This window comes from Pseudoliparis swirei, chromosome 13 (genome assembly GCF_029220125.1).
Source record: "Pseudoliparis swirei isolate HS2019 ecotype Mariana Trench chromosome 13, NWPU_hadal_v1, whole genome shotgun sequence".
NCBI lineage: Eukaryota > Metazoa > Chordata > Actinopteri > Perciformes > Liparidae > Pseudoliparis > Pseudoliparis swirei.
In genome coordinates, this window is record NC_079400.1 from 19,082,994 (window position 1) to 19,105,388 (window position 22,395).

Below are 22,395 nucleotides of genomic sequence, written 5' to 3' on the forward strand. Positions count from 1 at the left end.
ATGTTTGGCTTGGGTGTTCAACAAAATGTGCAGCGAAAACACAAAGTCACAAAGGACACACACACACACACACACACACACACACACACACACACACACACACACACACACACACACACACACACACACACACACACACTGACGGCCTCTGACCTGAAGTAATACTGTTGGAGGAGGGGGAGGAGAAGAAGGAGAAAGTCTGGTGGAACGTTCCTGCAGCTGATCGTCACATGGAGGTTGTGGGGAGTATTTATTTAACACTGGGGTGAATCTGAGGACTCACAATTTTTTTATTATTATTTTTTCATCTGCTCATCTTTTCTTCCTGAACCACAATGGCTTTCGTTTGCGTTGGATCGGCTCGACTGACCGAGGCGGCTGCAGCCGTGGGACCGAGACCCGAGCTTGCAGTTTTACTCACCTGTCCAAACAGCATTGGTGAAAGGAAGTGGGCCATTTCATCTTAGAACTCGTCACGGAACTATTTTATGTGGTGCCTATTTTATTTTTGTCTCCCTCCTAACTCCTTTGATCTAATTTTTTTAATAGTCTGAGTGGAGCCCTTTCGAGTTCAGTGTTTTGGGTTTTTTTTGGCCACGTAAAATAACAGGTTTCCAGAGGTGATCGAGAAGTTGCGTCACAGCAAAATCGGCAAAAAACAGCCGAGCGACAGTGTTCTCTCTTCGATTGGACCGGTTCCCTCGGAGCGGGATGAAGAGCATGTGTCTGGCCAGGCTCCCATCCGGGAGGGCCGGGAGGAGGAACAAGAGAAGAAGAAAAAAAGCTGGAAAGATGAAGATGGTGAGATAATGTGAAAAATCTGTTGGCTCCAACGCAAACCTGTCCGCCAGAAGGAAAACATGTCGGTGATTCGACGAAAAACCGTCGGGCCAAGTTAATTTTTTTCTCCGCCAACACAGCTGGCGCACACACAAAAAAGCCCGAAAGCGACGACACCACGCGACGACCAACGCGGAGTGTAAACAATTGATTACATAATGTGCGGTTAACGTGGCCTCTGGGTTTTATAAGGCCAGTCGGTCGGCGGCCATCTTTCTCCGCCTCCTTCTCTATTATCTCTCTCTTACATGCACCCCGCAAAAAAATAAAGAATATCCAAAAAAAGCTGGAGTCAACCTTGTGTTTCCATGTGGATTCTCATTTCTATGCAACCTATGCACTGATTATTGTTGGTATTGTCCGTTAAGATGTATCCAGGTAGTAAGATGCCAAAAAATATATTTAAAAAAACCAAACTGTTATTAATAAGACATTAAGGCTCCTGCTGAGGTCGGGTTTGCTTCATTGACCGATCATTCGACTGTAACTGACAACAGGTTTTGGCCTAAATTAGACAAGGTTTTGATATTTATGTCCCTCCGCTGCTCCACCAGTACATCCCACATCCAGGGTCGGTGATATACTGTTTCTAAATAAGCACAAAGCGAGGTTATATGCATCGTTACTGTTCGCCGATGCCAAACAGATGTCAAGGAGAGAGACAAGGAATTTGCAAGATGGTCCCCAATGGTCCAAGAAGACCTGAAGAATAAAAAAACAACACTTCTTTTTGTTGTATTAATGGTTTTTACTGCTGACTGGATGCTTTTGAAAGAGCTGGTCCCGCAGAAAATGAATCATACGTGTGTGTGTGTGTGTGTGTGTGTGTGTGTGTGTGTGTTGAGGGTTAAGGGGTGAGACAGAAAGACAGACAGAGCAGGAAACAAGAGAACATTTACTTTAAATGTACTCGGACCATTTTAAGATACTGTCAGGAGCTCCTGAGTTACGGGTGTTGTTTCTCTCTAACTTTCCAGTCGTTCTATGTTTTTTAAATTATTTCCATACAGCATGGAAATCAATTAGCGGACTCTTGAAGCATTCTTGTACTGTGCATCACGTCTTAAAGTGGGCTAGATCCAAATTTACGTTAACTGGCGTTATATTATTATAAAGCAATGAAATACAGCGAATTAAAAAAAGACTTTGAGGCCTTTCACATGAAGAGTTGCAGCCACATTACAGCGGCTCTATATAAACGTAAGCTCATAGTTTATATGATGTTCCACGTTAGACTTCTAACATTTGGGCTGCAGCAAATAAAATGTACGTGCTTTTTGCTCTTTACGGTTATTGCAGCTGCTTTTTAGTGAATTAAAAGAACTACTTTTTTTACGACCAATACAACTGAAAGAAAAACATTATATTTCGATGAGCTTGCCATTTGCTATTTGGGATGCTTTAACAAGCGTTCCACGTCATTACGCTGTGAAGGAGCCTCCAAAGGAGAAATCATCACTGATCGTGAAAAACGGCCATTTTGAAAGTCATGGATTTGTTGAGTATCCCTGTAATCCCTGTAATCCCTTAACTCCAGCACAGGATATTACAGCTGAAGCATGTTTGATATCAAGCCTTCTCTCTTTAACCACCCGGCAAGCTCTTCTCTCCCAGAGGGCAACAGGGATGACGGCACGTGGTGAAAAAAAAGAAAGAAAGCTCCATCGCTCTAAAGTCTCCGCGCTCTCGGCTTCATTCTCACGGTTCTGAAGTGTTGACGGAGAAAAAAGAAAGAAGAAAAATAAAATAAAAACTGTCTGCCATTCCAGCTGGGCCTATGCTACCCACACCACCCCGAGCCCGCAGCCAATGCTGCTGCTCCAATTGGTCTGACTGGGCACAAGGATTTGTTTGTTTAAAACCACTAACCTACTTTTACAGCCGCTGTGGAAGTCAAAGTCGTTACTGCGAGCTAATGCACGCACTCCTATTCCCAAACTGTGGAAGGATAACTCGCTGGAGAGAGAGGCATGTGAGATATGTGTAAAGATTATTCAGAGAAGATCCAAACTACATTGGTAGAAATTGCTTCATGGTGTGGCCAGGAAATGAAGAGCAATGACCTGGAAGTCTGATTCTTATAGACAGATGCTAAGTGGAAATAAACAGTTGTACCCCTCTTGAAAAAATGTCGTATAGTCTTAGAAAGAGATACAAGTTATTTTTGAATATCTAGCAGCCTTATTTGTAATACATGGATACATGCTAACGGAACCGACTGTAAATATTTGGAGCTCTGAATGATGCACTGTGTCATTGCGGTATCTCTGCTGTGTCATCATCCTATGCACCAACCTTTTATTTTTTCTCTTTCGGTGGGGGGAATTATCTATTTACGTTTAATTTTGTACTTGTGTGTTAATTTTTTTTTTTCTTTTCCGAACTTGCTGTGTAATTTTCTGTTTGATATGTTTAATGTCGTATGCTCTGCATGAAAATATTGTGAAAATAAAATATTACAACACTTTCTATTTAGAGTTAGTGGCGTTTTGACCCTCTGGTCTCGCCCTCGTCCTCCGGGGGGCTTCACACTACACGCTAATATTGAGCTCGACATTTATTCCCGCTCAAAGCGTCACGAGTGTCATTCCACAGCGACAACGTATTCCACTGAGAGACATATCCAAAATATTTATGCACTGCAGCTGCGAGTCTTGTTGTTTTTTCCCGCTGACGGTGGGCCGACCGGTGACTCCATCAATAACAACGTCTGATCAGCCGTGATTGGGTGAGATGGAAATGACAGTGAGTTGGCCTGAGAGAGGAAGATGACGTGATGAGGAACACGGATGAAGCACGACAGGGGAGTGGAAAGAGTGCAGCGTGTCGCCACACCTCCACGTGAGGGAGGGAGGAGTAAAGGGAGCCGGGTGGAAACAAAAGACAGAGAGCGAGAGAGAGAGAGATAACTCGAAAGAGAGAGAGAGAGATAACTCGAAAGAGAGAGATATAACTTGAAAGAGAGAGTGAGATAACTCGAAAGAGAGATATATAACTCGAAAGAGAGAGAGAGAACTCGAAAGAGAGAGATAACTCGGGAGAGAGAGCTGTAGAGATATAACTCGAAAGAGAGAGAGATATAACTTGAAAGAGAGAGTGAGATAACTCGAAAGAGAGAGATATATAACTCGAAAGAGAGAGAGAGAACTCGAAAGAGAGAGATAACTCGGGAGAGAGAGAGAGCTGTAGAGATATAACTCGAAAGAGAAAGAGATATAACTTGAAAGAGAGAGTGAGATAACTCGAAAGAGAGATATATAACTCGAAAGAGAGAGAGAGAACTCGAAAGAGAGAGAGAGAACTCGAAAGAGAGAGATAACTCGGGAGAGAGAGAGCTGTAGAGAGATAACTCGGAAGAGAGAGATATATAACTCGAAAGAGAGAGAGAGATAACTCGGAAGAGAGAGAGATAACTCGGAAGAGAGAGAGAGATAACTCGGAAGAGAGTGAGATAACGTAAAAGAGAGAGATATATAACTCGAAAGAGAGAGAGAGATAACTCGGAAGAGAGAGAGAGATAACTCGAAAGAGAGAGAGAGATAACTCAAAAGAGAGAGAGAGATATACCTCGAAAGAGAGAGATGTATATAACTTTAAAGAGAGATATAACTTGAAAGAGAGAGATTTAGAGATATAACTCAAAAGAGAGAGAGAGATAACTCGGAACAGAGAGATGTTTATAACTCGAATGAGAGAGAAAGAGAGAGAGAGAACTAACTCGGAAGAGAGAGAGAGATGTAGAGAAACAACTCGAAAGAGAGAGAGAGAGAGATAACTCAAAGGAGCCCTACGGAGCGTCAGTGACAACTTGAGAAATGTTTATTTTTGTTTTATTGGACAAATTGCTACCGTTAGCATGCTCCTATCAGCCACCGTTAGCATGCTAACGCGCTAAGATGGTTGCCGCCTCGGGAAGAAGCTCAGCGTAGGCTGTGGACGTCCCGTCTAGGTTGTGTCGGACTTTATTTCGGTCGCAGCGGCGGTGACGTCGGTTAATTGTGCGTTGTCGTCTCACGCAGCGTAACACCGCAACACAGGGACACACGCTGCTAACTGAGGGCTGGCAGGATCAAAACAACACTCGTTAAAAACCTTTTTGCTAACGGTTTGGAGTTGAAATCCACCTCTTTGGGTTTGTTTACTGTGTCATTTTGACCCAGTTATTCGTCCTATGGGTTAGCGTCCTCTCATTTGCTCCGCCATCTGTATCCTATGAGTCATTCGTACATTAAAGTCACAGTTTAGCACGTGTGTGTGTTTCTTGGACTTGAAGGGAGAACCAACCTCTACATTTATTTCATTCGTCCAGACACTGGATGTTGAGGTCCTGTGGGTAACGTCACTCTTTTCCTCTATTACGTCATACATAACTATAAAGGGCACTTCGCAGTTGAGGCTAGTGTGTCTCACTCAAACCCACATTTTCCGAAACCCAGTCCCGGATGTCCTCGATTCAAACTGGGAACAGTGGAGGCATTAGCCACCTCCTCCGGCCTGCAGCCGGCCTCAGAGAGCACTGTCCTCCACGGTGGAGCCGGGACATGTCGTCATCTGCCCGGATCTGCGATGAAGGTCTTTTTGGAGTTCGATGTTGAGAGCCAACGCAGCGGTTATCTTTTCTATTTAAAAAAAACAAATGAACCAATTCCATCGGCAGTGCCATGTTTCTGTGCGCGTTCTTTCCAGTTCAACACGACCAACCCCCGTCTGCAGACAGATGATGTTGGGACAATACTGCAATTTGAGAAGTCGGCAACTAATTGTCGGCCTTTGGTTGCCGTCGGTGACAAATTCCACCAATCGACGAGCGATGCGGCGAGTGTGAAGCAGATCGGATGAACGCTTCATGAAATGCGAAGGACATCACCACCTAAAGACGGACAGAGATTCCTTTCTGTATCGTAACACGTTAGCATTCTGACGTTAGCATTCTAACGTTAGCATCTAGCTCAAAGCACCGGGCCTCAGTGTACGGCCTCACAGAGCCATGACGTTATGGTTTCACCACATGAAGGCAACACGTCGGCCCCAACGGGCACGAAACACGCTCATAATGTCATTCGTATGGCGACTGGATCGGAAAATAGCCACGGCAGCTGTTTTCTGATTAAAACCGCCTCAACCACAAGTAGCTGATAAGTGACGTCACCATTTTGCGGCTCATAATATTAAAAACCCTCGGGCGTGTTTTCACCAAGTCAGTCAATGAACTGCCTGTCCTACATCCAGTTGAAACACATCCATGCAGGGTTGAAGTCCGATGATTCAAACTATCCCCAAAGTAGTCGTGTGTGCTGTACTTTGATGAAGTACCACCCCGCGTGGTTCAGGCTGTGGCTCGTCAACCCGACTCGGGGCCCGAGGGTTTGGGGGGTTTCTGTGAGGCGGAGGTCTCTAATGAGCTTCCTCTCTAAACCTGGTTAGTCACCCCCCAAGAGCCGGGCACCACTGGAGTGCCACGACATCTCTGCTGATACTGTGGGGAACATCTGGGGCGGAAGACGACCATAGAGCCATACACCCGAAATGGCATACGAGACGTTATCTAGTCGTCAAGGATGCTAATCTGCAAGAGATTTCTCATGTATACCTCTCATATCCTCACGGATGAAACCCCTCCCCCCTCCCCCTATCCACCCCCCCCAAAGAAAATGAGTTTTTAATTTAAAGGTGCTGCGTGCAACATTTTCTTCTCCAAATTAAGAACACATTTTCTATAAATGTGGTTGCTTCCTGTCCTTACTTGTCTCCCCCCCCTCCCCCCCTCCCCATTTCCCGACAACGCTCCATTAATGCGAGGAGAAGGATATACGAGCCGATGTCCAGCAATGTCCAGGACCGATACGCAACAGATCAGACGGCTGAGATGTGATGAAGGAGAGGTTCCCCGTCAAGTTACAGCCTCATGGTCTGACCACGGTGATGGATTGTTGGGTTGCATTAATTACAGTCATCATGTTTATCTTTGGGACGAATACACTATGTTATGTGTCCACTATGGCTTCCTGTATCCCATGATGTATGAAAACACACAGTTACATGTGCTTGAATGTACAGTGAAGACATTTAAAAGGAAACTTTTTCTCTGACATTATATTCTTTCTCTCGGGCTGCTGTCCAGCGCTGAGATGTCACAACCACAGCATTTTCCCTACGTGGGCGTAAATGAAAGAGTGGAAATGAAAAGAGTGAGAGAGAGAAAAAAGTCCCTTTGGGCCTGAGTTGGGGGGGGGGGGGGGGGGGGGGTTAACAGCCAGAAACCCAAGCTTTTAAATCTGCAGAGAAACACAGAGATATCATCATGGTCTCATCCTTCTTTTCGCTTATTCAGCAAACTGTACTCCGTCAGTCAGCCTCCTTTCCTGCGTCATCGCGCGCATGCGCACGAGCACGCACAACGGACCAAGTAGATTGCAGAAACTTTCCCAATGTTCCTACTTTTTTTTTAAACAAAAACAATCGCTTTTGGAGTATGACACGTTGGTGTCGTTCACCGTGTTTGGAAAATAAGTTTTTTTGTGCATGTCTTCAATAACATAATTAAATAAACGTGCAGCAATAAGAGGATTTAACATGAAAAATAAATGCAGGTGTTGGCTTATTTTTTGTGAGTTTTGCGAGTTTAGAAACTTCTGCATGGTGGTTTCCAAATGGTGTTTCTATTATGATAGAATTTTTATATATACATGTTTCCACTTACTTATCAAGCACAAAATACAGGTCAAAAGCGCCCTGACATGAACTCTCCTCCTCCTCCTCCTCTTCGTCCTGCTGCTCCGGCTCGGCTCGTGTGGATGGAGGAGAGAGCAACAATAATCCCAATAAAACCAGAACAACACGCATGTGCAATTTAAGTTTCGCCATACTTAAAAAAAAAAAAAAAAGTTAATTCCTTTTGGGGATTAAAAAAGAAGAAGAAAAAAACCCCACATTTGAGTGTCTTCTTACATCCCGGAGACAGTTATGTAATGAAGGAGATGCAACAAAGACAAAAGAGAGAGAGCAGTCCACGTCTCTTGTGAGTGAGCTCAGTTCACAGCCAGCAGCGTCCCGCAGACACACACACACAGTCCGGGAGAGTCCAACATCCACGTGCAGTTAGCACAGAAGGAAAAAAAAGTTTTAAAAAGCAGCATTTGCAGAAACCCCCCCCCCCTCCAAAAAAAGTCCAAACCCGCGTCGAGAGGCAGAGCGCGCGCTCCAATGGGTCGGTGGGGAGAAGAGAATGAAATAAAACAAAATGTATAAAAGTTTCCTGTCAAAGTGTCAACACGGAGAAAGCCCAACATGCAGCTGGGTAACGCGCTCCAGGAACTGTGTGTGTGTGTGTGTGGAGGGGGGGGACTGGACCAGGTCTCATGTTTCACACATGAGGAGGAGAGAGAGAGAGAAACGGGGAGGAACGTGGATCATGTATGCGCCTCCGTCACGTGGCAGACTGGCGCATGTTCGCAGGATGCGATGATGGTGATGATGATGATGATGAAGAGCTCATATGAACATACATGTCCCTCTTGGATGACGTCATATGTTGGTCTCCACTCCACACGCGTGCAGCACTTTGCCCTCGTTGCTCACTGTTGGCTTTTCTCTGGGGCCGTGAACAGCATCATGAAGCAGAGAACACATGGAACAACAACAACAACAACAACAAGCAGACACACAGTGGTGTTGTTGTTGTTGTTGTTATTCATCAAACCGATGGAGGTGATTAAAACACTGCTCATCAATTTTGCTGCGTAATGTTGATTATATCTTATTAAAAGATACTATAGTTGTGTTCCTAATCCCACGGACATCTAAACATGTATTTATCGAAATGTATACGACGAAAAAATATTACAGGCACATCATTTGCACGACTGTCCTCATAATATCCTTTGAATGATCCTGTACTGCCCCCAGGTCTGCTGTGGGGATATCTGTGATGTATTTCATGCTTTGAACTGTAATCCACAAGATGTTTCATCAAATGAAACCCTTATTTCAGTAACAGCCGTTGATTGTTATTGAGTCAGGATTCGATGGAGCCCTTCAGATCCTCATGGTTTACACATTCTACACAGAAACATGAAGGTGCCATATGGAACCAGATATGGTTCTTCAGAGTGATGCCATAGAAGAACCATTTCTGGTTCCACAAAGAACCTTTCACACCAGGGTTCTTTAAAGAACCATTTCCATAAAGAGTTCTTCAAATAACCTATAAAGGTGTCTCAAAAACCCTTAAAACGATAGTTCTTTAAGGCACCATTGATTAAATAGTTCTTCAAAGAACCATAAAAGTGTATCAAAGAACCTTTAAAAATGTTTTTTTAAGGCACCATTTCTGGATCCACAAAGAACCTTTAAAACCAGGGTTCTTTACAGAACCATTTCTTTAAATAGTTATTTAAAGAACCTATAAAGGTGCCTCAACAAACCTTCAAAATGGTTCTTCAAATGGTGCTACACAAAGCCTTTCAAATAACCATTAAGAACCATTATCTTTCTGTGTGTAGTCCAGTGCTTTCCAGTCCCCGGCTCCTGTCTCACATCCAGTATATCTTCATAGCCACATGCTTACAACACACTCATAAACACTCAAGTTCAGTGTATACAAGAAATACACTCATTACCCCCCCCCCCCCCTCTAAAAAAAACAGTCCTGGCTTTTTCAAGTTCATCCTAAAACAAGATTATTTTGGGGTATTTTTGGATTGAGAAATGTCAGGAGCTACAATCTTTACTTCTCCTTCCTGTTAACCAGAGAAACCCAAACACACCCAGTGACGGAGCATTTACTGTAACACCCGGTTCCGTTTCTCCTGTGTTCCGTGTCTCTGTCTCCTCTGTGTCTCCTCTGTCTTAATTGTTTAATTCCCTGCACCTGCCCTCAGCCACTCTTGTCTCGTTAGTCTGATGTCGTACACCTGTTTCCCCCCCTATATATTGTGTCAGTCTTTCTCTTTTCTGCTGTCGGATTGTCGTCTCTAGTTCCGTGTCCTTTTCCCGTCGTCCTGTCCGTGTTCCTGGTTCTGCCTGTTGACCCGGCCTCCCCTGAACCTGGATTCTCTGCCTGCCCCTTTTGGACCTTGCTTTTTGTAAACTGTTTTGCCTCATTAAAGAGTGCTTTTTTTGTTATTCATATTGCGTCCAGCCTGTCATAAGAACCTGACATTTACACCAACATGTTATTGTTATATTTGGGCTTCAACTCGTTGAATCTCGCCCATCTGATTATTAGGATGTGTGCACGATTAAACTAAAGTCTTTCACCATTTACAATACAAATTGTAAGCTACGGCTAATTTAAAAAGACACATGAGTTGAAATCACGTTATTTAATAAAAAAATATATTAAAAGACTTAATGTATGGATTGAGGTTGAAATATATTCTTTCAAACACTTTGTTTAATACAAACATGTGCTTTTTTATGGCCTCCAGTAAACACAACGATGAGTTCTTATCTCTTTTTTTTATTGCACTATAAAAAAAGACCACATGGTCCTTACAACACGAAAAATCTAAATTTATCCAAGACCAATCTTCTCTTGTCTGTTGGATGATTCCTTAGGGTACCAACACTTTCTTTTTGTGGTCTACGGATAAAGAAGTTATTAATGTTATTCTTTTATTATTATTTTACAATTTTACAGATACAGATTTTGTTTTCTCATCCCAGTTATTAATTAAAGGAAATTTCTTGCACAATTAATAGAAAAAGGACTTCTGTATTGGTACAAACTGATATGTTTGTGTCTGTCTGATAACCTTTTCTTCTTCATTTAACCCTCCTGTTACCTCCTGGTCCATTTGACCCCATTCAATGTTTAACGTCTCTAAAAAAAATGATTGACATCATTTTTTTTGCTTCATATTTCATGACTTTTCCTAATTTATTGGGGACAACTGGGAAAACATAAAATTCACATGATGATATGTTTTTAATGACCTGTAAACAACTTGTACGCATCGGTGTTCTTTGGGCTCAATTTGACCCCAGGCTGTTTTTCACTGTGTAAAACATATAAGGAATATCAACTTTTTAATTTATTTAAAGGGCTATTTAGGTAGTCAACAAACAAACATAAAGTACCTGACACTTAAACTCGGGAAACGATAATAATTCTAATAATTTTCTGGAGGTTTTAATTTCTGAGGTCAAATTGACCCCAAAGGTAAAAGATGTTAGTAAATTTGAAGGTAACAGGAGGGTTAAAACATGACCGACACACATTCTTTTTGGTCTTTTTTATTGTGCCTCACCACAGGAAATGATACAACCCAAGCAGGCCCACGTGGCATAATTGTATGTTTTTCCCATAACACGACGAGGACATTGCTCGATGGTTTTCGGGACCAAAGCAACAAGTGGATCACTTCACAGAGGGTTCCGATTCCTAAAAAATCCAATATAATGAGATATAAGAAGAGCAAACAAAGCTTGAAAGTAATTCTTCTGGTTTCACTCAATTCGTTTCCTATCATCTTACACGTGAAAAAAAAAGTACATTTTTAAAGTTGTTTTGATGTTACAACTTCTCAAACACGTCTCTATTCTAAACCTTCAATCTATTTGGCTGAACGAAAGCCCCCCTTGGGTTTTGTTCTACTTCTGGCCTGCAAAGTGCTTGTTGAAGATGCTCTTGGCGGTCTCCAGGGCGGCGTCAGCCGGGACGGGGATGTGGGGTGCGACGCCGGCGCCCTCCCAGGCCGGCCCGGCGGCGGTGTCGGAGTGCACGGTGGGGATGCCGAGGAAGATGCCGGTCTCGCCAACGGCGAAGGTCTTGGGCGGGTGGGAAGCCCCGGCGGTGGTCTCCCCGACGATCATGGCGCGGCCGAGCTTCTTCATGATGTAGACGAACTCCTCTGCGGCGCCGGCCGTCGCTCTGCTGGTCAGCATGATCAGGCTTTTCTTGGAGCCGTACCTCGAGCCTGAGGAAGAGGATACGACGGAGGCAGAACGAGGGTTAAAAGAAAATGTGAGGTAGACGAGTGACGGCCGGGTCGTAAACCTTGAATTGAAGAATGAAAGTGGAAAAAGGAGTCATGGATGAACATAATGATACCATTAGGGTCGTGAATCCCCGAAAGAAAAAGTCAAAGGTTGAGTAAATTAAGCTTTCTTGTTAACCGATGATGCCTTAAATAGTGACGACGACAAACATGACGACTTTTAAGACCCATCACTGATTCAAACAAAGCATCCAGACAGCTTCATGGCTTATAAAACAGCATAGCTGCTTCAATGTTGACCCTGCACCACCAACTCCTATCACATATATACTTTGTTCACTATCTAGTCACACTTTATTTTAATTACCTGTGAGTTCGGGTAGGGTCCGGAGCTCGGTGGTGGTCCTGGATGGTCTGTCGTACAGCTTGTCCAGCACAATCTGCTTGTCGGCGTCAAAGAAGTACGAGCAGAAGCCGGCGATGGCTGTCGTTGGGCCGCCGATGTTGTTCCTGCGACAAATCGGTGACCGGACAATCAGAGAAAAGGTTAGTTTTCCGATGGAATTGAATGCTCCTCTGGGGAACTTTAAAGTATGCAGGCATTGATGAAGGTTTTCCCATGTTATCTCATGTTGGCTGGGGGGGGGGGGGGGGTAAGAAGTTAAGTTCAAATGAATCGATACTCTAGATCGGTTGGTTGTCCATATTTGACGAAGTCCTTTGCCTCTTGAATAAGAAGCTTTTTTTCTGGCTCGATGAGCAGGATTACCCACCTGAGGTCCACGATCAGAGCATCAGTGTGGACAACCTTGTTCCACACGTGCTCAACAATAATCTGGGCGATGGCCTTGACCTCCTCAAAGTCTCCGAACATGTCGAAACGCAGGTATCCGATGTTGTTCTCATATATGTCAGTTTGGAAGGAGACTTTGATCAGCTCAATGAGCATCTCTGGAGAATAATCCTGAGGGTGAAACACAAACAACTCATGGGCAACATGTCTCAGTAAAAGTACATTCTTCAGATTTTCACATATGTATTTCCGATATAAAACATATTTGAATTGCTGCATGTATAATGTTAATATCATATCCTCCGTGGATTATTCCAGTGCAAATCATCTCCCCCACATCACATTGTTTTGTAGCTGTACAAGTAAACTATAAATGACAAACCCAAAGACCATCATCTCATGTACAAGGGACTCACCATGGGTGGCAGGGCTGGGGTGTTGCTGGTTGTCTTCAGGCTCTTGTCCCCAGACAGGGTCTTCAGGTCAGCGGAGAGCTGCACCTCCAGTCCGTCCATGGAGACAACCTTGCTGTACTCGCCGTTTGCCAGGAGCCCTTTCAACTTTTCCGCAACGTCGGCGCCGATATCTTCAAAGGCGTAGTTGTCGGCAATCAGGGCCGCCGATCCCTTAATGATGGCTGGGACTTGGGCACGGAGGTTGAGGATCTTGATTGCGGTGGCGAGGGCGTCCTCGGCGTTGACCTCCACATCAGGGGTTACGCCTGTAACCTCCCAGGTGGAGCCGGTGATGGGGTTGATGGACTTTGCAGTTGGCACTGTGACGTAAAAGTCAGTGTCGCCCACTTTGATCTTATCTACTTTCACCGAGCCCCCAGCGGTCTTCTCGCCCACAATGGTGGCCCTCTCCAGGTTCTGGAGGCAGTAGGCGACATCCTCGGCAATGCCCTTGGTGTTTTTGCTGGTGAGGATGACGAGGGGTTTGGTGATGTTGTATCTCTCTCCCAGCAGCGCTGAAATAGAAAACAGCTTTGTGCTGGTGTTTGAGGGACGGTCGTACACGGTGTCGATATGAATCGGAGACTCGGAATCGGTGAAGTAAGACACAATGTAGGGGATTCCTGAGATGTCCCCGCTGCTGGTGTAGCGCAAATCAAAGATAAGAGCTGAGGTTGGCAGGATTTTATTCCAGACCAGGTCTAGAAGCAAAGGGCCAAACTTGTCGGCGACCTCCTCCCCGAGGATGTGATCGATCCTGAGGTAGCCAATGTTGCCCTCCAGGATATCGAGCTTGATCGAAGTTTGCAAGATGGCAATTACCTGGTCGGGGGGCAATGGAGGCATCTTCGGGGCAACCACAGGGACATAGTTTGGCTCATAGGAGACCATCAAACGTGGGTCACTGACTGTGGTCTGGACACCAGCACTGAGCACATTAGCCAAGGTTTCAGCGTCCGGGATGTTGAGAACCTCCGTGTTGCTGCCGGCTGCTTTGATTGCCTCCTTCATCCCCGCCAGCTTCTCTGGTGAGCAGTAATTGTCGATGACGATTTTTGCTATATCTACGATGAGGTTGGGGGCAAACCCGGCATGGCTATTGAAAACATTCACCAATACAAGCAGAGGTGCCACTAGGAAGATTAGCTTCGCCATTTTTTCGTCCGTTTAGCCGGACAAGAAACGAGTAGACGGAGAGTGGATGTCGTTGAGCCGAACCTTCTCCGCAGAGGTGCTTTGTCGAATGGCACTGTTTTGGCTGTACGGCCTCTGTTAACACATGCACACATAAGAGGATTGGCCCCACAATAATCCTCTAATCGCATTATTTTGAGTGTTTCTGGAAAGCGATAGGAACCTAGCCAAGTAGGTGTAGTAACAAAGAGATGTTGCCAAAGATAATCGTCTTAGTTTTACACAAGGTATCATATGCGGTGTCATATAAGGCCAGCTTTGTACCCAATTATCGGGGAAAGAGTTTGAAGTTCATGTGGGTTCACTTATTAATCCTCTTGGTATTGGTATTTTTGAGTGGAAGTCATTTTGTGCCATTTTTGAAGATGAAAACGCAAGAAATTGTTGAAATAGAGCATGTGAAAAGTAATGATTGCCAAAATGCTGCTCATTAATTTCTTCATGGTCAAATGTTCCTATCGATGTCTGGAAAGTAAATTAAATCTAAAATAATTCCACCAATAACCACCACTTGTATTGTCTGTTTTATACATTTCATAGTTCAGTTCGTGGATGTAGTCTCTCTTCGGCAGCTGGTTGAAGGGAACAGAGTCAGTTTAGGTTTGTTTGGTACTTCTTCCCTCTGCTGGTAGGTGTGCAGTAATGGAACAGGGAAGCTGAAACAACATTACAGGATACTGAAAACCCCCCAATGCAGACAACTAAATAAGCGAGCAATCACATTTTCCTATCAATGACATGATAGATTGTCCAATATAATGAACAGAGATTTACATAATGATCAAATCATTGTCAGAAAACGACGCTGTATCGTAGCTAGGCAACAGGTTAAACACCACGTAGGCTGGGCCTGCAATTCCTGGCAGAGAACTATATTATGTTGTTGTGTTCTGAATTTGGTCATACATTGTGGAAAAAACGACGTCTGCAGAAAGGACAGTATAAGGCCGAGAGAGGTAGATGAGCCACCACGGTGATAGCGTGGATCCATGATCAGGTTGTTAGTGCCTTTGAGGAGATTCGATACCTTTTTAGCGATGAGCTCTGCTAGTTTAGGCCCCTGCAGACGACTTGAGAAATGTGTCATCGCCAGTAATGTGTGGATTTTCCACTTTGATCGTTGTTTCTAGCAGTTATTGTATTGATTCTAAATCCTCTGGAGAGTCAGCAATGGCTCTTCAGACATAATCTGGAGGTCCTGGTTAAGTGTGACAGCTATAGTTCCTCCTCAGATAGGACAGAGAACAATTCTGTAGGTTGCAGATGTTGAAGGAAGTGTTTAAAGGCTGGAACTCTATAGGTGAAAGCATAGAACCTCCCGGTTCTGTTGGCGGTTATATATATATATATATATATATATATATATATATATAACATGTAAATAGCTGACCATTTTCTTTTAGATACAAAGTAGGGAGAGGTCACATGTATTAGGGGTGGACTGATTGATACGAAGGCCTGGTCAGAAACTCTCACGCTCCCTCACTCCCCATGTTTGTTCTGAAAGCTTACGGTGGTGTGTTCAGGTGCCCGTTGGTAGCTTTAAGGGTCATGTCTGGGCCGCTCCACTGGTGACATGATTACAGAGTTTACAGACACGTGGCAAAGTCTTCTTAAAACACATGCAGGATCAGAATGGGGAAAAAGACACAAAAACACACAAACACACTGGATATAAAAAGAAACAGTCTTCATCTGGATTGAATGCTTTGTCATTTGCGTATCTTCCTTTTTTCACCCTGAGTTGTTCTCCTTTCACAGTAGTATTGTTAGTTTTTTCTTTCTTTCAATCAGAATTATTTATTTTTCATTTGGTGGACCGTGAAAGAAAGAAAAAGTCTTCCATTTTCCGTCAGCCAAAGGAAAGTCCCAAGTTGACAATGAACTCAAACTATATTTGCTGAAGTGTTAAAAAAACTATACTTTTGAGGTTAATAATGAGTGGTACCCTAATCCAGGCAATTTCGCAACTCAGCATTATGCAGCCAGACGCCATGTCCTTCCAGATACGACAGCGCACTGTGCTCGGCTAATCTCAACGGCTTAACTTTTAATATACTGCCTCACGCTTCACATAATACGTCCTCTTTGCCAACTCTCAGGACACCGATCTAGTTGAATTGTAGCTGTACAAATATTCTCTGAAGGCAAAGCTGAAGTAAACTCATTGGATGATTTGCACAGTAGCTGGCAAGAACAGCTACCCGTTAGCTATTTCAGTAAGCTAGGTAGCCTGCAGAGATTCCAACATCATAAATTCAATAATAAATATCCCCGGCTCACAACTTTACCGCTCTAATCTCATCAGCATCACATTGAGTCAGATTTTAGTGTAAAAAAATCACCTCAAAAATACTATACACTCCCTGTTTATGCACAGCTAGCAGCTAGCTTGTAAATATTGCGTAATTTTTGTTGGAATTTAGCTTCGCTGTCTCTGTGTCATTTGTGTACATTCTTATTTCTTCTTAACCAAATAAACCACAATGTGGGATTATTTAATCAAATTGAGGCAACACATGTCCATCTTCTGGGAACGCTTTGATTACATTGAGAGACGGAATTATATCTTGTGTGCACAAATTCGTAAATTGAGGCCTCAATATCAATTTCTTCTCTCTCTATGGACACTTCAAGGTCATAATTTGTAACTTTTGAGTCTCTGCTTCTCTCAATTTGACAACAAAATTAAATGAATGCAGTCTTATGATGTAATATTGTACTGCAAATCCAGACCTTCTGTTGTCACAAGCTGGTGGGGGCAAAAGTCAACCGAGCCAATTATTTTCTGGGACATTGAAATAGTATTGCATGCCTTGTTACTGATGCTATTTTGAGACGAGAGCAATTATGGGTCACCCCAGAAGGACGCGCAAGTGTCTACATGAACTTGCCCCCTCGTTGGTCTTATCGCAGAGTTTTCAGTATGTGTCACTGACTTCAAATATTTACAAAATTGACACTGTGCATTAACACGGAAATATTTGGTCCGATTGAAAATGAGTTTTGTCATACTTATATGTACATGTGTTTCCCTTTATGTGGTACAAGTCCTGTATCACATATGATTTACAGATTTAAGGTGATTCAGGATTTGATTGGATATTGTGAATGATAAACGTGCAGATTATATTCATAACTTTTCTGACCTTATAAAATATTGCAAATATTCCGAATACTAAAAAAATCGTACATCACAGAATTCAACATTTTGCAAAAATTAAAGGCTAAAAGGAACAATCACAATGCAGACAAATACGCATTTACCGTACATATATTGTTCTTAACTGAGCCATTCGGACCGTTGAGCTTATACAGTACAATAACTTTGCCAATTTCACAGAATGTAATCTGCCATATAGTCATTTGTCAGAGTCCAGTCACTGCTGAACGCTGTTTTCACTTATGCTATTTTCACTTATGCTATTTTCACTTACGCTAGTTCACTTACACTATTTTTACTTTCCCTATCCTCTAACGAGCAGCTATGATTCAATACACAAACTCAGTAATCCCAACTGCTACTGGCATTTATTTACTTTGAAATGCAAAAAAAGAGCTCCCAATCAACTCACTCTTCCGATGCAATTGTTGTATTAGCTTAGCATCTTTTAAAGTTATGATTGGCGAAAGTATTAATCAGTCCTGTGAATCTGGGTTTATTAAAAGCAATGCTGATAGTTGCCTACAAGGTGATTATTGTCGACTTTAGGCAAGAAAGCCAGTTGCATTTGGTCTCACTCGTCTACGGTGATGCTATTGGTTGGAGTAATTGGACAGAAAAAGACATTCAGTCATGCAAAACAAAGTTATTGAATGCAGTTAATGCAGGATGAGCTGAGAAACTCAAATAAGATGTCCTTTTGTGACAAGATCTTTTTATTCATTTAATGGGAGGAAAGCCTCAGAAACAAATGGAGACATCATGAGACACACAGTACAATACAATCTCTCCACTCAGCAATGTATGTATGCATGTTTAAGCTGAACAGTGATTTACACAATACCACTAAATATATATGTATATATATTAATATAAACAAATTACATTTCCAATGGTAATGTACAGATTTACACTAAAACTAGTACATGATTAACAGGTCAATTAATTGATTAATTTCATAATTGTATAGTTTCATAGAGGTCTAATAACATAAAAAAACTTGCATGCTTTTGTTTTTAGATTACATTTTTACGAAAATATTTCGGGGTTTACTTTGTTTGCCCTTTTTAACATTATTCACTGCATACAATTACAATTATTAGTTTTGTATGAAACGTATTAGACCAGTGTACGGGCAAGCTTTTTTATGTACATATTATCTAGTATTAAATACACAATGCAAAGATATCGGTCTCCTTTTGGCTTCCTGCTGGGTGGTGGATCCCATGACTTTGCATCTAGCGCCATCATCAGGTCAAAAACATCTTTTGATTTATGGAAAATCTACCTACAATAACTAAATACCTCAGCTGTAACACCAGATCAACATGTCCAACATCATACCTGTAACATATACAGTTGCATGGGGGAGGAATATACTTTTATTAATCTACAACCTTTATCAAGAAAATAGATAGGTAGGACGCATCCATGCTTCAAGAACTCTTTTCTGGGGTACCTTTCCTCTAGAGCGGACCAATCCTCTCCGACTACCTGCAACCGCACTCCGCCACCTTCATCTCCTCATAAAGGTATCTAATCGTGAGGCGTCCGTTCTCCTGATACATGACCGTGATGGGGTCCAGTTTGATGGGGACGCAGCATGCCATGTTTGCCTTCTTGGGGTTCCTGATGTTCATCAGCGTCTGGATGAGGGCGTGTTTCGAAGGCGTCGACTCGTCCGTCAGCGGGTGGTAACACAGGCCCCGGCATTCGAAGGCGTCGTATTCCGGAGGCGCCACGATCCAGCTGTCCCAGCCGATGTCCCTGAAGTTGACCTTGAGGGAAGTCCGCCGACAGTATTCCATCTCTGCCTTTCTTTTCGGTCTCCGTGAACGCCGAACGTCCGGGATCTCGTTCGACAGCCGTCCTCCTTGGTTCCAGTCGGCGCCGGAGTGCAAGATGGTTTCTTCTTCGTGCAGGATCATTTCTTTTAATTCCTTCTTTGTTTCCCTCCTCCTGCTGCCCAGGTCATCCGAGAAGACGATTAAAGCCGCCGAAGTGTTATCTCCGACGGACACGCTCACGTTCAAACAGCCTCCGCCTTCGGAGGCGCCGCAATTCTTCCGATCCATTGCGATGTCAAACACAGTCGCTCCGTGGCCCGACTCGATCCATCTCTGAATAGTGGCGGTTACATCAAACGTTTCCCACGTGCCCTCCGATCCTCTCACCTCTTTGCCAACCAGCAGTTGGGCGGCCGACGCGAGATCGTCACGATCTACCTCGTAGACTTTGATGGCGGCCTTGGACGTGTGGAAGAGGACCTTTGATCTGGCTTCTTCTGGGAAGAAGAAGAGCTGCAGTTCGGCCGTGGTGACCTTCTCGTGGTTGGGGATGCTGATGTTGAACCGCAGCCTGTGCTTTGACTTTGTTCCGTTTGTCACAGAGAGAGGGATGTCTGTTGGATAGAAACCAAGAGGTTAGAGGGGTTTATATGAGTCAGCTGCCGCCTGTCTGAGGTTAAAGTCCCAATATTCAATTCAATTCATGTTATTTTATATAGCCCAATATCACAAATTACGATATAAACGATATTTATCTAGTTTGTTTTATATCAGTTTTTTAGAGAATAGGGGGTCAATATAATATATGTCTATGAGAAAATGACTCTACTTCTCTCTACGTGACACGTATGTACTGTCCATGAGAAAATGACTCTACTTCTCTCTACGTGACACGTATGTACTGTCCATGAGAAAATGACTCTACTTCTCTCTCTAAACATTGTAAACATGAGTTTATGTTCTCAATCTCTAGTTTAAAGTCTTCTTTAATACAGCATGATGTTCATTTAGATAAATCATGTTCCCATTTAGAACAAAACAGACCATAAAGCAGAGTAGGCTTTAGGGGCGGTCCTACCTTGTGATTAACAGGTCGCTCCCGCTACATGCCACTCTGACGTTAGCCAAAACGGCTCAACTCATGGCTTCAAAACGTCCACAAACCAACAGTTAATGTCTACGTCCACCACTTATTAACAGTCTAGGAAAGTAACCTACAAAGTAGTTTTTCACAATCACAACTAAAAGAGAGACTTGTGTTAGACTGCCTGCTTTCTATGAAATTTGTGCTACATTTATCAATCTAAGCTAATTAGCTGTTGCTTTTAGTTAGCCTAGCTTGAGTGAAATACAGATTTATTCACGCAATGGAACCCTCCATTTTTAAAGGTTGCCAGATCTGAATTTGCTAATGTATGACTACCAACACTAACATGGGTGTTTTTATCAATGTTTGAGTGCAGTTTTACAACTATTCAAGACTAAATAAATGGAAATCAGTCAATAATTTAGCTATTCAGGGACAATATATTACTGTAATATATTATTTTTCTATGAAAAACATGTTCTGAGACACTTTGGAGCAGTGGTGGCAGGATTGTGGGCCCCCACAGAGATACTCAAGGAACTGAGGAACCTAAAAAAAGGCTTAATTCTGCTTCTAATTCTGTTTGCAAGTAAACATTCGTTCCTTTTAAATGGGTAACAGGCCAACAATTGGTTTAGAGTTTTACATACTTTAAAATCCGCACAAAAAAATCAATAATTGAAGAATATTACTATCAGAGAAACTACTGTATATAAATTTGAAAATCTAGATATATCCATTGTACATGTAGAGACGTTCAAATATTGAACTCTGTGACTATTGGGATTACAAATGGATAATAGAATAAAACTCCCGTAATTGACTTTCATATCATACGTTGCATGACGAGTTAAACTCATGTACCTTGGACTGTGAAGCTCCGAATGACATCCGACTGAGGGTTCGCCGAGCTGTCCGAGGCGTACTTGTTGTAGAGCTCCATCATGAATTGAGGAGGGCAGATCTTGCTGTTCTCCTGAGGAACATCCGACAGGTTGAGTTTCCTCAGAAAGCCCTCCTTCATTGTCCCCAGGAGCTTCTCCACCCTGGATTCGGCATCTCCCTTCTCCAGAAGGTCCTCCTCTGACAGCTGGGAGTAGAGCTCCTCGCTCTGGATGTCGTTGCCGAGAGGTTTACAGGTGGAGGAGCCGATGGAAACCGCCAGACCCAAACACACCTGGAGCACGAAGGATCTGGAGCTCTGCATTTTGAAAGTAGATCCTTTTTTCTAAGCCCGGCGCAAACCTTACCTTCTGCCCCCGGGCCTAAAAACAGACTTTGCGTCGGCAAGGTTGGAAAATGGAGATCTCCAATGCGAGGACCGCGGTCCTGACGTCCGCTCCCATGCTCCCAGAGTAAACAGGGGGGGAATGGTGTCAACCCAAATAGTAGCGTGGCCGAGCTTATCGCTGCCATTGATGCCTTCTTTTTGAGCGTCGTTATCGCCAGAGGGCCGGCCGCTAATGAAGACTCTGTAAACACTGGACGGCGATAACAGGGAGGCACTGGATACTGTGAGGTTACTGACAAGCAGACCCTTCCATTGAAATAGACTGTTCCCAGCTTGAAGGCGACAGCGTTGAGGCTTAACACTCGTGTTTGTGTCAACTCACATCCAGCCACTGTACATCGCAGACAGCAAGATGTCTGATGACCTAATGAACCCTAATATATAGCTATATACAAACTATATTTGACTTGACACAAAAAATTATGAGAATGTGAAAATTAAATAACCTTGTAAACCAGTTGGTGACAAAAAGCAGTCACAAGTAGCACTGTTAATTAATAATTTCAATTCAGTTTATTTTGTATAGCCCAATATCACAAATTACGAATTTGCCTCAGAGGGCTTTATGATCTGTACACATACAACATCCCTGACCTTTGACCTCACATCAGATATGGAAAAACTCCCAAAAAATAGAAAAAAAACCAAAAGGTGGAGAACCCTTCAGGAGAGCAACAGAGGAGGATCCCTCTCCAGGATGGACAGAAGAATAGATGTCATGTGACCAGAAGGACAGATAAGAGTTAAAACACGTCCAATGAATATGACAGATGATATAGCTAATACCAAACACTATGAACGATAGTGTTTCCACCGTTATTGAGGCCACACATATGATGCTCGTC

The 22,395-nt window shown here is 43.2% G+C and overlaps 3 protein-coding genes across 3 annotated transcripts in view; all 3 read right to left on the reverse strand.

Moving 5' to 3' along the window:
* antxr1c (ANTXR cell adhesion molecule 1c) overlaps window positions 1-8,461 on the reverse strand; it is a 29,891-nt gene extending 21,430 nt beyond the window's left edge. The window contains exon 1 of the mRNA XM_056429463.1: window positions 7,541-8,461. Within this exon, the coding sequence (XP_056285438.1) occupies window positions 7,541-7,704 (164 nt within the window). The 5' untranslated portion in view covers window positions 7,705-8,461. The remainder of the gene's footprint in view (window positions 1-7,540) is intronic.
* Window positions 8,462-11,060: 2,599 nt separating this feature from the next.
* rbp3 (retinol binding protein 3) lies at window positions 11,061-14,259 on the reverse strand. Its single transcript, XM_056429462.1, has 4 exons — window positions 12,990-14,259; window positions 12,554-12,744; window positions 12,148-12,290; window positions 11,061-11,759 (listed from the first exon to the last, which is right to left on the reverse strand). Exons 1-4 carry the CDS (start codon window positions 14,181-14,183, stop codon window positions 11,434-11,436), a joined length of 1,854 nt encoding a protein of 617 aa, XP_056285437.1. The 5' UTR covers window positions 14,184-14,259; the 3' UTR covers window positions 11,061-11,433.
* A 3,830-nt stretch (window positions 14,260-18,089) lies between these two features.
* gdf2 (growth differentiation factor 2) lies at window positions 18,090-21,541 on the reverse strand. Its single transcript, XM_056429468.1, has 2 exons — window positions 21,124-21,541; window positions 18,090-19,786 (listed from the first exon to the last, which is right to left on the reverse strand). The coding sequence occupies exons 1-2, from the start codon at window positions 21,464-21,466 to the stop codon at window positions 18,876-18,878; spliced, it is 1,254 nt and encodes a 417-aa protein (XP_056285443.1). The 5' UTR covers window positions 21,467-21,541; the 3' UTR covers window positions 18,090-18,875.
* Between the last annotated feature and the right edge of the window lie 854 nt (window positions 21,542-22,395).

Coding starts and splice junctions, on each gene's coding strand:
- gdf2 (XM_056429468.1), bottom strand. CDS start 21,466: ATGCAGAGCTCCAGATCCTTCGTGCTCCAGGTGTGTTTGGGTCTGGCG. Junction 19,787..21,123: donor TCGGAGCTTCACAGTCCAAG/GTACATGAGTTT, acceptor TCTATCCAACAG/ACATCCCTCTCTCTGTGACA.
- rbp3 (XM_056429462.1), bottom strand. CDS start 14,183: ATGGCGAAGCTAATCTTCCTAGTGGCACCTCTGCTTGTATTGGTGAAT. Junction 12,745..12,989: donor CCCCAGCCCTGCCACCCATG/GTGAGTCCCTTG, acceptor TTTCACCCTCAG/GATTATTCTCCAGAGATGCT. Junction 11,760..12,147: donor GACCCTACCCGAACTCACAG/GTAATTAAAATA, acceptor CCTCTTCCTCAG/GCTCGAGGTACGGCTCCAAG.